This window comes from Chiloscyllium punctatum, chromosome 5, assembly GCF_047496795.1.
Source record: "Chiloscyllium punctatum isolate Juve2018m chromosome 5, sChiPun1.3, whole genome shotgun sequence".
Lineage (NCBI taxonomy): Eukaryota > Metazoa > Chordata > Chondrichthyes > Orectolobiformes > Hemiscylliidae > Chiloscyllium > Chiloscyllium punctatum.
The window spans coordinates 105,426,333-105,444,869 of NC_092743.1; the positions used below are offsets into that span (position 1 = coordinate 105,426,333).

The 18,537-nt window shown below is 40.7% G+C and overlaps 1 protein-coding gene across 2 annotated transcripts in view; it reads right to left on the minus strand.

Moving 5' to 3' along the window:
- The window catches only part of ano10a (anoctamin 10a), a 66,052-nt gene extending 49,991 nt beyond the window's left edge, over positions 1-16,061 (minus strand). Inside the window, exons 1-6 of one of the 2 annotated variants that reach the window (XM_072570956.1) lie at positions 15,970-16,061; positions 11,284-11,436; positions 9,677-9,850; positions 6,934-7,068; positions 5,073-5,192; positions 1,611-2,180 (exon numbers count right to left, since the gene is read on the minus strand). In XM_072570956.1, coding sequence (XP_072427057.1) covers positions 1,611-2,180; positions 5,073-5,192; positions 6,934-7,068; positions 9,677-9,850; positions 11,284-11,422 — 1,138 coding nt within the window. In that variant the 5' untranslated portion in view covers positions 11,423-11,436; positions 15,970-16,061. Of the gene's footprint in view, positions 1-1,610; positions 2,181-5,072; positions 5,193-6,933; positions 7,069-9,676; positions 9,851-11,283; positions 11,437-15,931 lie in introns of both variants that reach the window. The other variant, XM_072570955.1, reaches the window with a different exon arrangement.
- Positions 16,062-18,537: the final 2,476 nt, after the last annotated feature.

Below are 18,537 nucleotides of genomic sequence, written 5' to 3' on the forward strand. Positions count from 1 at the left end.
CTTTAACTGGCTTAAATGAATGCAGCCCTAGGAAGAATGGGAAATCATTATATTAAAATAATATTGTAAAAGTATTATTCTAGTGAACTAAAATATCATTTGGTCACTGCAGTGGGCCATTCAGCCCAGGTTTTCTTCAACTTTCAATTAGACCATGGCTGATTCAATTGTGTTTTTAATTCTACTTTCCTGCCTGTACATCTGAAACTCTTGACTCTTACTGATCAAACATCTGTCTAATCAAAGTACATTCAATTATCCAGCTTTCAATGCATTCTGTAGAAGAAAATTCCAAAGACTGATGACCCTCAGAGAGGAAACCCTTCTGACATAATCAAAGAACAAACATTATTGGAAATCTGAAAAGAGGCATCCAAAATTATGAAAAATGTTGAAAGATAGATTGTTTCTGTTGATTAAAGCTTATCACTAGAATGAAGGGAAAATTAAGGACTAATGTTTTCACTTACACAGGGTATTTGAACATGGAATGCTGTATTGGATGTAGCTGTTAAACACAAGACTGCATCATTTAAAATAAAGAAAGTTAAGTAAGCATTTCAAAAGAACATAAGAATAAAGACAGGAAAATGGAATGGGGCCAAGTTGAAAGTCGACAGGTACAATGGCATGATTCAACTCCTCCTGTACTGTAATTACTATGAGTCTGGTTGGAAAATGTTACTCTTGCAGATTTTAGTCGACAATTGATGCTGCAGCAGAAAAAAAAACTGTTCAGCTCAGTCCTTTTGATGTCAGTCAGAAATCCAACAACTTAGTGATCATGGTGTCAGTGACTGACCTTTTTTGCAATGATTTTACATACACTTCTCTCCCCAATCCAAAAAAGAAGACAGACATGCCTCGAAACTTCAAATCAATGCAAGGCAGTTAAAAGTGGATCTTCTTCCACTGCAAGGGTTGACCTTTTAGGACATAGCTAAGGAGACTTCTCCCCCCTGTTCTCCATAGGTTGTGCAATTTTGGAAATCTCTGCCTCAGAAGTGTGTCGATATGAAGTCATTGATTATTTTTAAAAAGGTAGAGGTAGATTGATTCCCTTGCTTAATGAGAATCTAAGGTTTAGGGGACTGATTGGAATGTGGTATTCAAAACAACCATGATCTTCTGAATGGTGAAACAGACTCGAAGGGCCAAATGGCCTACTTCTGCTATTTCATTTGAAACATTTTCTCGTGTCCAAATTAGAAGTCATGTTCACAGACTGAAAATGATATTGCACAGAATGAGGCTCTTCAGCCTATCATGTGGTGATGACTCTTCTAAAATAGCAGGGTACAAGGGAACTAATTGAATAGCCCTTTGTACGCAAGATTTTCCTTTGCAAATAATTTTCCCATGTATTCCAATTTTACCCTTTGGACAATTACGGTGAATCTTCTTTCACCATCAATGCAAACGATGCATTCCAGATTGGTCAGCTTGTTAGTTTTTTTTTAAAAATCCTTCTTTTACCTCACCTATATTTTAAACAGAACCCACCAGTTTAGTTAATGTGGGACATGGTCAACATCAATTGCGTAGATGAAAAAATTACTACAAGAACTTTAACTTCAACACTATCAGCTTTGAGAAAAGACTATACTTACCCCATGAAGTTAAAAATGTGGCAGCATATCTGTAAATTCGATTCATAATTTCAATAACTAAAGCATAAACAACACTAGGGAGATACAGCAAGCTACTGCTGAACATTGATTGAGCCTCTTCATTATAGGCTAAAACCAGATCCTCCATTCCAAAGTAGATCATCATAACAACAATACAGATGTAGAGGCTGAAGCAGACAAAAGGCACTGAAACCAAGTAGATACGCAGTTGCCGCCGGTAAGAAGGATATACAGGCTCCTTTCTGCCAGTTGCTGGATTCACTCCCAACGTGCCATGAAAACCAGGCCGAGGTTCTTCAAACTCCCTCTTCATTGTCAGTGTCCCCCACTTATACGAAAGTCTAGAACACCAACGCTTCCAGACTTCCAGGACAATGGTTGACCACACAAGGTTGAAAGTGGCAAACACTATATACTTGTCATAATCTTCCCATGCAAATATATAGTAAGGCACTCCAATTACAGCCATGGGAAACAAAGCAAAGGTGAAATACTCCAAGAAAGCAAAATAAAGCACAATGCTCTGTCCAAAGTATTTCTGGATCTCATCTGCAAAACAGAAAAAAAAAGAATGCTGAATGGCTAACCATTCAAAATTTTAAAATATAGAAGACAAGACTGATATAAAACATTTGAGATTCGACTCAAACTATTGAACTTCCTGCAAACACACTGCTCACTAACTTACACATCCCTAGGCAGCTACTAGATGTCATTCCACTTATTGTGGTCAGCCTCCTGGTTTTCTAACAGTGATGTGCCATGTAGATTAGAAGGTATTAAAGGGTCACTGATTTATGATAACTCAATGGATCCATTGCTGCACTACATTCTGCAATCTTGAACTCTTTTTGAAAGTTAAATCCCTGTGGTTGACAAGGCCCTTCAAACGCTCTCTCGCACTTTCGCCCACGTCCCTTACTTTACCTCCCATGACAATGATAGGGCCCTCCGGTCCTCACTACCATCCCACCAGCCTCCATATCCAAAGGAATGTAAACCATCATTTCTGTCATGTCCAAAAGGATTACATGATTAGATTCCCCTCCCCTGCCTTATCAGTATTCCACAGGGACCTTTCCTTCTGGGACACTGGTTCACTCCTCCATTCCCAATACATAATCACACCCCATGGCACCTTCCCACGCAATCGCAAAAGGTGTAGTATAGCTGACCTCCCTCCTCACTATCCAAAGATCCAGACATAACTTCCAGGTGAGGCTGCAATTCACTTCGTTCAATTGAGCCCACTGAACTTGCTACTCACAATGTGGTCTCCTCTACAATGGGAAGACGAAACACAGACTGGGTGACTGCTTTGCAGAACACCTATGTCTGTAGGTAAAAAATGGCCTGTGCTTCAATGTGGCTGCCACTTCGACATATCGCCATGTTCCCTGGTCAACATTTTTATCACAGGCCTGCTACAGTGTCCCATTGAGCCTCACGCAAGCTTGAAGAACAACACCTCATTTTCCACTTGTAGGTCCTGCAGCCCCTAGGACTCAACATAGAGTTCAATAACTTTACAGCCAGATTCTATACTTGCATGTTTTTCTTTTTACACACCCAGCCATGTTATGACATGGGTTGCTTTTAGCACAGTCACCCATACTCCCTAGGCCCATTTTCACATTATATGGGCTACATTCAGTACAGCTCACGGATTTGCTTCTACTCTTAGCTCTTATTGTCACTTATTCACCTTTTCTGTCCTGCCTTGCTAGTTATAGTCTTTTTAATGTACCTCTTCCATCTCTCTCCAACTATCTGCTCACCTCTTACCTTCCCCTCCACTCCCCCAAACTCAGCTTCAGTGTAAAAATATCGCATTTTTCATAGCTGCTAACAGTTCTGATGAAGAGTCACTGGACTCAAAACATTAACTCTGATTTCTTACCAGATGTTGCCAACCCGCTGAGTTTCCTCAAAGAATAAAAAAGTCTATTTACACAGAAAATTAAGTGTCTTTAAACTGTGTCTATGAACTCATGCCTTTTGGTTTAAAATAAGTCAGAGGAGATTCCTTGATCAAACTCAGCAGCTGAGTATTAGGCTCTGGGAAACTATTCCAGGTACTGGGAGAAGTTATTTAAAAAATGAACACAGTTGCTGTGAATTGAAATGCAATGTGCCAAGGATGGTGGAAGCAGACTTGTATTAGTTTTCTCAAGGGAATTAGTTAAATACTTATAAAAGGAGGGGGGAAAAAAAACAGGACAAAGAAAATGTTGGGGGTGGGGGGTGGGGAAATCAAAGATCAATTGGGTGGTTCTTTTTCAAAGGATCGAATAGTCATTCTGTTATCCTACATATAATCTTTTTAAAAATTTGAATGACAGCAAACAGAACTGATGACCAAAAACATAGCAGCACCTTTAGTTAAAAATGGTAAGCTCTCCAATAAAATGCAAGTGAGTGGAATATAATTACAAGAGGATTTGAGTACAGAGTAGAAAGTCTTGCACTAATTATTTAAAACTTTGATTAGACTGCACTTAGAACACTGCATTATTTAGAGGGAATGCCTAGGCTTGATCCTGGGTTGGCAGAACTATCCTATGTAGAAAGATTGGGTAAACGGAGCCTGTATTATCGATAGTTTTAAAGAATAAGAGGCAATATCTTTGTAATGAACTAAATACTGAAGGAATAAACAAGGTAAATACAGGTAAAATGTTATCCTTGATCAGAAAGTCTAGGATCAATGGACACAGTTTAAAAACAAACAGAAAGCCACTTTGGGCCGGGATGAGGAGAAATCTTTTGATTCAGAGGGTTGTGAACTTTTGGAATTCTCCAATCCCCAGGGGCTGCGGAGGCTCAGTCAGAGTACATTAAAGTAGAGATTGACAGACTCCTCTTTACCTCATCGGTATTTTGGAGTAAGCATTGACATGGATGATTATATTGAAGGTCAAAGCAGGCTCAATGGATTGAATCGCTTCATGCTTAAAATCAACCCAGCTGCTTTCAGAAATGCAGTCTCCAGGCACATTTGACACAACGATTGCCCAGTCATTCCCATTATACCGGAGAACAGAGATATCAAGTCAAACAGGGATTTTTAAACACCTCTTCACATACACTATCTTTCTTTGGGTAATAGTGAGGAGGCAGTGGGAAGATTCCAAGGCCAACAGGTCCTGGCTTGGAACTTCAATCCAGAGTTTTTGACGCAGATCTAGGGACACTATCATTCTTGAAGATCTCTTCATGCAAATAACGAATCATCAAGTGAAACTGCATCAGTAATTAGAAAACCAATTCCTGGTCAGATATATTGTTGGAGTAAATGAGTTGTTGCAACACATTTGTGAAAGTTGATACTTTGCTTCAGGGAACAAATACCTGACATACATTAACATGTAGCTGGATAAACCACTGACTGTACAACTGAGTTTTAATGCAAGGAAGATATTACAACATTCACTGACTTACCAAGAGGCTGAAAAGAAAACTTTACTTGCCGATACCAGATAAAACTGAGCTTTTTAAGTTCTGCTGGTTCATGTAGGGGATAGAGTTGAATTAGAATTCCACTGGTTTGCAAACGGCGAACTAGATGAAAATACAGGTAGCTCTTAAATACGTAATTATTTCTTTTGCATGCTTTCACCCAAAAAACATGGGGCATAAAACTTTTGCACATACATATAATTGATAGAAGAGAGAGATTCAAGGACTATTGCAGTCAAAAACAACAAATCTGTGTTACTGCAATCAAAAGAAGTGACTTGCAAATATCCCTGCTCCAGGCATTTCTAAACACAAGCTGAGGTATAAACTATTGAAGTTCAAGACTTGCTAGGAATTAGATGTCATACAGCACCTGGATCAAAATAAATCACTAATTTTGCATCGAGGCAACTTATAGTCTAACAAAAAAAAACCACCTTATATAAAACATCAAATCTAAATTATGTGATGCAACACCTCACTGGGAGTACCATCCTTCAGGTAGAAGAATTATTAACTAGCATTTTCCAGTTGAAACAAAAAAAAGGACCTAAGAAACAGAACTGTTTATTGCATTGATGAAACTGTATAAGTTGCAAATACTTTGGGTCATACAGTCAGATGGACAGCATGGAAACAGACCCTTCGATCCAATTCAGCCATGCCAACCGGATATCCTAAATTAATTTAGTCCCATTTGCCATCATTTGGCACATATCCTTCTGAACCCGTCCCATTCATATACCCATCCAGATCTCGTTTGAAATGATGTAATTGTACCAGCCTCCATTTCTTGGCAGCTCACTATATACACACCACCCTCCGCATGAAAAAAGTTGCCCCTTATGTCCCTTTTAAATCTTTCCCCTCTCACCTTAAGCCTATGACCTCTAGTTTTGGACTCCCCCATCCTGGGGAAAAGACCTTGTCTATTTATCCTATCCATTACCCTAATGATTTTATAAACCTCTACAAAGGTCACCCCTCAGCCTCCAATGCACCAGGGAAAAATCACCCCAGTCTATTCAGCCTCTTCCTATAGTTCAAATTCTCCAAACCAGGCAACATCTTTAGTAATCTTTGCTGAACCCTTTCAAATTTCAAAACATCGTTCTTGAAGCAGGGAGACTAGAATTCCAGCATCATCTGCATTTGTTCTTCCAAAAACATAAACCAGCAGCTCTGATCAGAATGAGTGAATAGTTATAATCGTCACAAATCCCATACAACAATCTCACCAGTGTTATTTAGGATGTAGTCATAATTCTGCACATTTCTGTGTAAACTGCCCACAGAATCACAGGACAGTTATAGTTACAGAATAGTTGCAGTTACAGAAAGATGCCATTCAGCCCATTATATTCACACTGCCTATCAAAGCATCTTAACTGAGTGCCAATCTCCTGCCTTTCCCCTCAACTCTGCACATTATTTGAATAGAAACAAATCATTCAATGCCTTCTGAATGCTGCAATTAAACCTGCCTCCACCACACTTCCAGGTAGTGCATTCCATATCCTAACTACACGTGTGAAAAATATTATCTCCCCGCTCCCCCCCACCCCCCCAGCCCCCATCCCACCTTACATTCACTTATTTTACATACCGGTTAAAACCGTAAAAATCCTCTGCTTTTGTTTAATCTATTTAGGACTGAGAATGTTTTCCTTATCTACTCTACCCAGATACCAGGATTTTGAAAACTTCTCTTTTCTCTTCTCCAAGGTCCAAGCTTCTACAATCATTCTTCGCAAATGAAGTTTTGTTACTCTTTCCCCACTCCCCATTTTCATGATACCCAAGAATCAACTGAAACTGAAATTCAGAAATATGAGCAACTTACAGATTGATTTTCCAGGGTAGAGTTTGGCTTGTGGGTGACCAGGGACCATGGTCTCATTTACTGCCCTCAGATTTTCCAATTCACGTTTGATGATGTACTGCTTTTCTGCCATTGTCAGAAAATCACTGTCATCATCTGAAAACAATAACATACATTTATAAATCGCTTCTAACAGTGTTTTATAGGAGTAGTAACAGACAAAATGTGATGCTGAGCCAGAAAGAAATATCTGGTCAAGTGATCAAAAGCTTGGCGAAACAGACAAGTTTTAAAGCGTGTCTTAAAAGGGAGTGAAGAGAATCAAATCATGGACTTAAAAATACTGGTAAGTGAAGGCATGGCCTGCTAAATTTCAGAATGTATAAGAGACCAGAATGAGCATGTTGGTCTTTATCGAAGAAGTGTTGCAATAATTGCACATAGCATGGTGAGGTTTGGTCTCCATAAGTAAGGAAGGATTTGCATGACTTAGATGCATTCCAATTAGGTTGTCCTATGGGAAGAAATTGAGTAGGTTAGGCCTGCACACTCTGGACTTTAGAAGAATGAGGGGTGAACTCATTGAAATATGATTTGGAGAGAGCTTAACCAAGTAGATGTTCCTCTGTTGGCAAGAACTAAGATTATTGTCTCAATAAGATTCAAGACAATTAGGTATGAGATGAAGCAAAATGTCTTTGCTCAGAAGGTTATGAATCTTTGGATCGCTCTACTACAGAGGGTTATTCATGTTCTGTCATTGAATACTCAAAAATGACAAGTCTAAAATTTTCCAACAATAAAAGACTCAAGGGATAAAGAGGGAAAATCAAATTCAGATTAAGATCACCAACAATCTTATTGAATAGTGGAGAAGATTCCAAGGCAACATGGCCTACTTCTTATGTATTCCATTCTTATGTGTCCCTTCTTATTTTAAAGGACAGAGAGACTACGAAGGGTTACAGGTTGGAGGAGGTCAGAGAGATTTGGAGGGGTAGAGACCGTTGATGGATTTCAAAACAAGGATAAGAATGTTGTTGTTTCAAATCAAAAGTATAGTCAAACCAGGAGCCAACATATGTCAGTGAGTATAAAAGTTGGAGGGTGAATAGGATTTGGAGTGACAGCAAAGTTTTAGACGAGTTCAAGTTTACAAAAGATTGTAAGGTGGAGGTTGGCCTGGCAAGTATTAAAATAGTTGAATCATAGCAAAATTGTTGATAATGAACATGCAGAGACAGGTCTATGGTGAGTTAACAAATCTGAGTCAGAGCACAAAGATCTTGGCAATTAGAACGTTCGCATTTTCTAAAGAATCAATGCAAAGAGAAATGTGATAATTAGGCTGTCCTAACCAAGTGAATAATTTGCACATGGATGCTTCAAAATTGAACATTATAAAATTAAATTTACTCAATTACAATGAGAAAACAGATTAATATATCTATAGTTAGTGCATGAATGAGCCAGAATTTCCAGAGTTGCAATCCTTTCTAGTTCTCAATTCTGTCACTTGATTTTTTTTTTAAAAAAGAAAGAAGGGAGCTCCACATTTCTTAAGGAGAGTCCGCTTAGGTTTCCATTAGGAGTAACAGACCTGTACTTCCATTCTGACAGTTGGTTCTCAGTGCTTGGGGGATGAGGGAGGTGTGGATGAGTGTCCAGCCCATCTCCAGCAGAAGGGAATGGATGCTGAGGTCCAGCAACAGGGGTGTCAGATTCTAGAGCGGATGTCAGGTTCGGTGGTGGCATCCTTGCTTGGAGTTGGAAAAGAAGTGGCGAGGTGGCATGATTGACTCTGATAAAGAGGGAAATCATATCTGGTGTGGGGATCGGAAGGGGGTCAAGTGCAAATTAGGACTGGGCTGTTGACTCCAGTTCAAATGATTCCAGGTTGGGGTGTTTCCAGGTCCCATGGTTGGGTGGGTGTCTGAGTGGGAATGGATGCTGAGACCAACATTGTGGGGTGGGCAAGTGTTCTGGAGTTGCAGATGTAATTGGCTGTGTTTAAGTTAAGTGTGGGATCTAAATAATAGTCTGACTCCTGAATAACTATTTAATTATCTCATTTTTCCCCCAAATAAACTATTCTACTTAATTTCATTAGAACCATCCAAACTCTCCAATTTTTACCTAACTTTATTATTCCTGTCAAAGTCGACCCCCTAACTCATCTAAAAACTTAGTCTCAGAAACCCAACTTTTACACAGTTATATGGTACCCTACACTGTGATCATATATGAATTTACACTTCTTTTAAGCCAAAACTAAAACCTCAAACGGACGTTTACCTTTGGATATTGGGTGAATCTTATACTTGCTGATTGCACTTGCAAAATTTGATTGTCCAGACCACTCAGCAGCTGTAAGTGTGCCATATTAAATCAAAGACAGCCACTTTCAAAGTTCATCCTCCTCTCCATTATCCTTTCCTTTTACCTTTTGCAATGCCAATCTTCGATTTCCTTTAATGCTAATCTTTAAAAGATTAGCATCAAATCCTAAATTGCCTTCCCTCAATACAACTATTATTATTTGTAGCTTAGATCTACAATTAAGAGCGGAATTAAAATATTGCTATGTCATCAAGTCACTGCAACAGCATAGCTACTGGAATTTGGTAACTGATTGGGACTAGCAGCACAAGCTGGAAAGTAAATGTTTTGCTGCAGAAAATGTTGAGATCCTTGCAGCGGGTGAAATGCACTGCAATTTTTTTTTAAACTAAAAGCCCGATACAGTAGTTCATGAGAGGCTTACCTGTAAAATGTTTGTAATCCTCTCTATTGTTGTAAGTAAAGACTCTCATTGATCCATCCTGAAATTCCTTAATGAAGCCCAAGCTTTCAGCTCCAAGCAGTAATCTTCTCCAAGATGCTCCAATAACATATACTTTGGAGTTTTCCTCCAAAGGTCTGATACTCAAATGGGCACCTTTAAAAAGAAATGAACCTCTCAATGTGACGGACTTACTTTAATCAGCTGTCTCCAAAATCATTATCACATTATTGACTACTATAATAGGTGCAACATACTAATTATATTTAGTTGATGTAACTGTATAACAACATATACAAGGCCAGCACTGTATATAATGAATGCAATACAATCTTTTATGAAGGCAGGAGCATATCATGAAACATAATTAACTGATACACTTCCAGATCTTCTTACTCAGATGTTTTGCGCAAAAACAGGAAGACTTGCTACTCAGCAATAAGGCCGTATTGAGATTTGAGTAAGTGGAGTACAGCTCTCAGGAGTGTAGTTTGAAGTCCCAAAAACAGTGGAGAAGATTGATCTCAAGGTCTAAGAATGTTGATTAATGTCCCAGGATCAAGAAAAAAAGGTATTGAGGTTTAGAGAGTTGTGAGATTGAACCGAAAATCCCAGGATCTCAGTGGGATGGCTAAGAAGAATCTGCAGAGATTCATGCAGCTTCTGTACTGAAGTTCAGAGTTAAAAAAAAAACACACACCAGGTTATATCCCAACAGTACATTTCAGAGCACTGTTGCAGTAATTAGGAGGGATGCCAGGAGAAACACTTGTTCAGTATTGGGCAAGGCTGAGAATTTAGAAAGGCTAAAAAGAGGAAGGTTTAACAGAAGAACAGAACTAGAACAGCCATTTCAGACCAAAATGCATCGTCTCCAAACCATTTCAGGTGTCAGCCACTTCTCTCAAGCTGTCCACAGTCCTTTTTGCTTATCTGCAGACAAATAAGGCCCCTGCATTATTTACCCAAACAGTTGCTATCTTTCTGTTCCTCCCATAAAACGTGGTGTGCGTGGGTTCCCCCCACCTACCTTCCCTTTGTTTTGTATAAAAGTGCTGCAGACAGTGAAAATCTGAAATAGATAGAGAAACATTCAGGACTGTTGGCAGCATCGATGCAGACAGCAAGAGTTAACGGGCTTGATATTAACTCTGAATGAATGGGTTGAGTAACTTATAATCTCACCCAACGTTTCAAATTAACTCTGATGCAAGGTCCCCAAACTGAAATGTTAACTCTGCTCTTCACAGATATTGCTTGGTCTGCCAAGTATTTCCAGCATTTTCTGTTTCTATTGCATTTATTTCGCACCCTTAACATAGTAAAACACCCCAAGGCGTTGTATAACAGCAATTAACAAAGAAAATTTGACACATTTTTAAAATGTTGAATGTCACTAGCATCTTTATTTTAAAGTGAAGTGTCTTTTGCATTTTAGACAAGATGTTTTTGATCTTTTGTTGAAACAAATACCAAGCATATTCCAGACCAAAATCCCCTTCAGTTTCTTGTCAAAATGTACATATGCTCAGCAGTAACTGTAAAGAAATCCAGACCAGATAACAAACATACACGTGTGACACACTTACCACTCAAGTGCTTTCCATCTTTGATTTTTTGAAGGAGCCATTCTGTTGTCTCCTCTGGAGTATCTTTGGCAAGCTCTAAGATCACCAGTGGTGTAAAAGTAAATTCAACATCTTCAGAAACTGAGCCCTTTCTTTTCATCCTTGCAGCACTTTCTAAAACAAGTGAACAATGACAGTAGAACATTACAAAAGCACTGCTGCATGTGGTCTGTGCCGACAAACTTACATTCAGAAAAGACTCATGTCTACAGCCACAACACCACCTGTGGAAAAACAATGAACTTAAAAGATTTGTTATGCATGAGAAAAAAAACTCCCCTGAAAACAGACATGTGTGATTTCTTGTGTCCATCCAAGAGGGCAGCCAATGGCATTGGCTTCACATCTCTTCCAAAAGATGTCACAGTAGCTCTGACCCTAAAATACTCCCTTAGTACTGCAATAAGAGCATCAGTTTAGAGCTTGTGCTCAAACCCTTTGGGTATGGTTTGAACCGACAACATCCTCACTCAGAAACAAGAGTGCCATCAATTCAGCCATGAATGACATTAACTAAGTTAAGTCTTAAACTCTGCTACAGAATCCGGACTTGCCCTTTCTTTGGTGTCTCAGATTCGGCTTTGTTTGCCATAGGCATAAACTCTGGTCCCCAATCAGCTATGTACTCCTGCTGTACAATATCTAGTGTGTCCAGAGCCATAACATTAGGAAGTCAGATTTTACATCACAGAAAATGGCCTTTCAGCCCATCATGCCTGTGCTGGTCATCAAGGATCTGTCTATCCTAATTCCATGTTTCAGCACTTGGCCTATAGCCTTGTACGTTATGGCATTAAGTGCAATTTAAATACTTCAAATGTCTAGAGGGTTCCTGCTTCTACCATCCTTTTAGGCAGGAAGTTCCAAATACCAACCAACCTGTGTGTGAACTTTTCCCCCCGCAGTCTCCTCTAAACCTCCTTCTCCTTACCACACTTCTGTGTCCCCTGGTTATAAACCTAAAGGGAAAGATTTCTCTCTATGTCCTTTAAATCTGTACAATCAGGTCACCTTCCTCCACCTAAACACCACCTCATCCCCCCCATACCCCTGAGCTTTCTCTTCTCTAAAAGAGAAACAACCCCAGCTTAGCTATTCACTCTTCACAGCTAAATCATTCCATTAGACCAGAAGATATAGGAGAATTTGGCCATTTGTCCCATCAAATCCACTCCACCAGTCGATCGTAGCTGATAGGTTTCTCAACAGCATTCTTTTACCTTCTCCTTGTAATCCTTGATCCCCTTACTAGTTAAGAACCAACCAATCACAGGGAATTTCCTTTGCATGAAAAGTTGCAAATTATATCCTTTTTATAATGGTGACTAGAACTTCACATAACAAACCAGCTGTGACATAACTAATGTTATATGTAGCTCCATCACAAGGCTTCGTGCTCTTTCAAATTAGTACTTTGACGAATAAAGGCAAGCAACTCATATGCTTTCTTAACCATTTCATCTACCTGCCCCATTGCCATCAAGTACCTACAGACATGCAAAGCATGGTCCCGCTGATCCTCATTTCTGATCTCACATACAGGTCATTCCGCTATAACACAGGTTTCATAAATGTGAACTCACTGTAATACGATTGACAAACTGGGGACACTCTTTCTAAAGCACAAACTTCTAAAATGTGTGTGTTGGCTGTAACGCAATTATATGGCTAACATTTTACATACTGTTTATAAAAGCGCGATTTTTCTATAATGCAGGGTTGCACAAAAACACACCTACCATGTTATAGAAGAACTACCTGTACAGTTTGCCTATTTAGACTCAGAATCCCTAGTGTGGAAGCAGGCTATTTGGCCAATTAAGTCCACATCGACCATTTGAAAAACATCCCACCCAGTTACTCTTTCGCTGCATTTCCAGTAGCTAATTCACCTAGCCTACATAATTCGACACAATGGGCAATTTAACATGGCCAATCCACCTAACCTGCACACCTTTGGACTGTGGAGGAAACCCGTACAGACACAGAAGTAATGTGCAAACTCAACACAGACAATTGTCCAAGGCTGGAATCAAACCCAGGTCCCTGGCGCTGCGAGGCAGCAGTGCTAACCACTGAGCCACTGTGCTTCAATGTTTTGATAACTGACCTTCTGAAACATCAGTGAGCATAGATTTATTTTTAAATCAAAATTATCCTCCATGCTGTGAGACTATAACACAGAGCATACCATCTTACAGTGAACCTGATCACTGAACTAACTACTGCTATATTTAAAAAAGTGAAGCCTCTTCAATTGTCTGATGGTTGTAAATTGCAAAGCTGCACACCTAGTTTTTTCCATAGACGACAGAGCTTAATGTCAACGCTCTAACTAGCAATGGCTTGTAAAGTTGCCAAACAAATTGCCACTTTGAACAATGCATCTTCCTACTTTAGCAAGATCTCCAATTGTGCTGGAGGAATGGAAGCCATTCTGACATTTCAGGTGGAATGAAGGAACAAACATAGGCCATTCAGTCCTTCAGTTCAGTAAGGTGCCACATTAAAAAAAATGTTATTGCACAAGAATAGGAACTCAAGGAATTGGGAGTTTTGGATTAGTGGTGCTGGAAGAGCACAGCAGTTCAGGCAGCATCCAAGTAGCTTCGAAATTAAAGTTTCGGGCAAAAGCCCTTTTGTACTAGTATGGATTTAGGATTGGCTGGTACGCAGAAGACAGTCAGATTAATGGGTCTTCTTTGGGTTGGAAAGGAATAACTAACTGAGTGCTATAAGAATCATTTCTAGTTAATTATTTATTACCTATGTTACTGACTTAGAGAAGGTCAGAGTGTAACGTATCCAAATTTGCTGGTGATACAAAAATAGGTGGGAGGGCACTGTGGCATGAACACAGGAATCTGCAAAATGATACAGCTAGATTGAATGAGTGGACAAAAACTTGGCAGACAAATTTAATGTAGGAAAACGTGAGATAGGAAGAATCACAAAGAATTGGAAGGCAAATTCTACTTGTTTGGAAACAGGAATTTGGACATTCTTGTATATAAAGCACAAAAATTTAGCACGCATGTGCAGTAAGTAACATTCCCTTTAATTTTCTTGCCACCTGAGCCAGATTCCAAGGTCTGCACAAGTATCATAGAATCATGAAATTCTTACAGTGTGGAAACAGGCCATTTGGCCAAACAAGTCCACACTGACACACCGATGAGTAACCCACCCTGAACCATTCCTCTATCCTGTTACTCTACATTTATCCCGACCAACGCATCTAACCTACATATTCGTAAACATTATGGGAATATTGCATGGCCAATTCACCTAACCTACACATCTTTGGATTGTGGGAGGAAACTAGAGCACCCAGAGGAAACCCACACAGATACAGTGGAGAACATGCAAAATCCACACAATCGCCCGAGACTGGAATCAAACTTGGGCCCCTGGCACTGTGAGGCAGCAGTGCTAACTACTGAGCCACCGTACCACCCTAGTAGTAAATTCCTGAACCAGACATTGATGCCACAATCATCATTCTCTCATAGATTGCCACATGTAGAACCCTGGAGCAGCTTTGCTCGAGTGCCGCAGAGCAGAAACGATTGCAGCAAGTAATTAAGGTGCCGAATGGAACTCTGGCCTTTTTCCACTAAGGGTTTCGTACTACACACCGTTCTGGTCCCTATACTTAAGGCCAGCCACTGGAGGCAGTTCAAAAGATATTCAGATTGTTGAGGACTATGATAAGCTGTCAAGAAAATGGATTCCTGTCCCACCTGTTCCAGTAGTGTGTAAAAACATCCCTGAACAGGTTGATTTGAAAATAATACACAGCCTACTCCACGCATTCATGTGGTGCAGTGGTAGCATCATTACCTCTGTACCAAGAGATCTAGAGTTCAAGTCCCAACTGCTCCGCAGGTTTGTAATAATATCTCTGAACAGATCGATTAGAAATCAAAGCAGACCCAGTTGGACATTGTGGTGGTTACAGTGCTGCTGTTCTCTCAGTGGAAACGATTCCCCACCCAGGGAGATTCTGACCAAAGGCATGCTAATTGGACAGCAAATAGGTTAGCCTGAGATGATAAAACTGGTAGAAACACATCACAAGAGCTCGAGTCAGTTTTTTTAAAATTCCAGATGTACTCAAATTTCACTATGTGCCACAGGCAGGAGTAGATATGAACCAAAGTCCCCAGTCTCTGGTTTACTAATCTCTTAACTTTACCACCACACCACTGCCTCGCTCTGCATTTGCTTTCTAAATTAAAGTATCACGGATCTGATTTATTTTTCCTTTTCATACCTCGGTGTGCTAACAGGAGCTTTATAGGATATATCTAATCCCTGCAAAACCAAGAATTTACTATCCCCATTCAAAGACAGGGCGTGACAACAACTGGGTGGAGCTCAAATGTGACATGTACATTAACTTCTTCAAAATCACTGCCTATAGATCGGGCCTGAGCCCGACGTTCCACAATGAAGGTGTTTTTAAGTGAACATTTCCACCAGTTCCATCATCTCAGGCTATCCCATCCACTGTCCACTTGGCAGGCCTTTGGTCAGTATCTCCCTATCCAGGGACCATTTACACCTGGAGAGGCAGATGAACGGCAGCCCTCCCAATGCCCATTACCTGAAAGCGATGCCCAGCGACCTACGGGCCACACTCACCGATTTCTGAGGGTCTCAGAGCCTCAGCAAGGGCTCTCACACACCCAGTAAAGAGGCTCCAGCCCCAGCTGTCAATCACGTCTCGTTCCTCTCCTACGTCATTCAGACACCCGGTCATGTGCCTGTGCTCCGCCCCCCGTTACCATGGAGACGCGTCTAGCTCCGCAGCTCGCGCCGGATGCACACGCTCCCAGTCAGTGTTGGAACAGAACAGAATCACTACCTTTTGGAAACAGGCCATTCGGCCCAGCAAGTCCAAACCGACCCTCCGAAGAGCATCCAACCCATCTCCATCCCTCCTACCCTATCCCGTTACCCTGCATGTCCCGTGGCTAATGCACCTAAACCTACACATCCCTGACCTCTATGGGGTAATTGACCATGGCCAGTCCACCTAACTTGCACGTCTTTGTGACTGTGGGAGCGGCGTAAACCCACGCAGACACTGAGAGAACATGCAAACTCGAAACAGTTGCCCAAGGGTGGAATCGAACCCTATCCCCGGCACTGTGAGGCAGCAGTGCTGACCACTGAACCACCCATTGTTAATGCATGGGGGTCCAGTCGATGCCAATACACGGGGCTTCAGATAATGTAAATGAATGGGATAACAGGTAATGCTCATGCATGGGACACCAGTCAGTTTTCATGTATGAGGCTCCAGTTGTTGTTAACGCACAGGCACCCCAGTAGTTGTTGATACACGGTGCTTCCAGTAACTGTTAACGTCTGTGGCTCCCAGTCACTGTATGGGACTCCATTCAGTGCAAATGTGTGGGTTTCTCATTTGGTGTTAATGTCTGGGGTTCAGTTGGTTCCAATACATGGGGTCCATTTAGTGTAGATGCATGGGGCTGCCAGTTGGTGTTAATGCTTGGGACTTTCTGTAACAGTGACTCATCAAAACCATGCATGAACCCCTTTGCCATTTCAACATTTTGAAACAATTAAGAATTGTATTCAATTATAGAACCAAGTTTAATTGTTGAGGTCCTTAGTCTGAACAATCCAGCAATATTTTTTTTCCCTGTCATAATTCCTGTTGAGGAGCTGCCAGTGTTGGACTGTGGGTGGACAAAGTTAAAAATCACACAACATCAGGTTATAGTCCAACAACTTTACTTATAAGTTCAAGCTTTCGAAGTGCTTCATCAGGTAACTAGCATCTGTGGAGAGAAAACAGAATTGACATTTCAAGTCCAGCCATCTCTCTTCAGAACTGCAGACAGGAAAAGATCATATTTACACATCCATCCGCATCAAGATGGTCTTAGGTCTCCCCACTGCTTCCTGGAAAGAAGTCCTGAACCTTCCTCCTCTACTGATACTCCCCTCCATCCTGCTGAACACATCCTTACTTTGCACAATTTTTCATTTAACTCCTCTCACTTTCGTCAGATCAAAGGTGTGTCTATGGGACTTGCATAGGCCTCAGTTATGCCTGTCTTTTTGTGTGGTACATGGACAATACCTTGTTCCAGTCCTACTTGGTCTCTTCCCACAATTCTTTCTCCAGTACAACAATGTCATAATTGGTACTGCTTCTCTCCCTCATTTGAATTTGGAAAAATGTATCAATTTTGCATCACATTTCACCCATGCTCTCACCTTCACCTGCCCCATCCACGACTCTTCCCTTTCCTTCCTCTATATCTCTGTATCCACTTCTGGGGATAGACTAGCCACCGTTTTTCATTACAAGTCCACTGACTCCAACAATTACCTTGACTACACCCTACTTACTGTAAGGATTCTATTCTATTCTCCAAGATTCTCCATCTCTGTGGCATCTGTTTTGATGATGCCATCATTCCAGAAAAGTTCACCTTTTTCCCCAATGGAGGATTCCCCACCAGGTGGTTGACAGGGCCCTTAACCATGTCCAACGCATTTATCACATTTATGCCCTCACTCCTTCTCTTCCATTCCACTATGCCGATATGGTACTCTGGTCCTCATTTTCCAGTTGTCCGCTACATCAGCATGCGACTGTGTTTCCTGGCCAACATTTCTTTCTCAGGCCTTCACCAGTACTTCAGCGAAACTCAAAGCAAGCTGGAAGAGTAAATTTGATTATTTTAGAGCATGAACACCACTTTCCATGTTTTTTACCCACACCGACATCCCAAGTCTTATCATGACATGCGTTGGAAAGGACATTGAATGAAGAGATGAGTGGAAAAGATCAAGAGAGAAAGAATCATAGAATCATACATGAAGAGGCCTTTTGGTCCATCAAACTTGTACTGCCAAAAATATACTACCACCTACAATAGTCCCACCGTCCTGCACTAGGCCTGCAGCTTTACATGTTATGGCACTTCAAGTTAAAACTCTTGTATTGACATGAATGTGGAGAGAATGGAATTGGAGAAACAAAGTCCAGTCTAGGAGGAAGGGCTTTTGCCCGAAACGTCGATTTCGAAGCTACTTGGATGCTGCCTGAACTGCTGTGCTCTTCCAGCACTACTAATCCACATTCTTGAGCATGGTCTATTAATCTAGATCATGGCTGATCATCTATCTCAATGTTATATTCAAATGTTATTTACATATTCCTTGATGTCA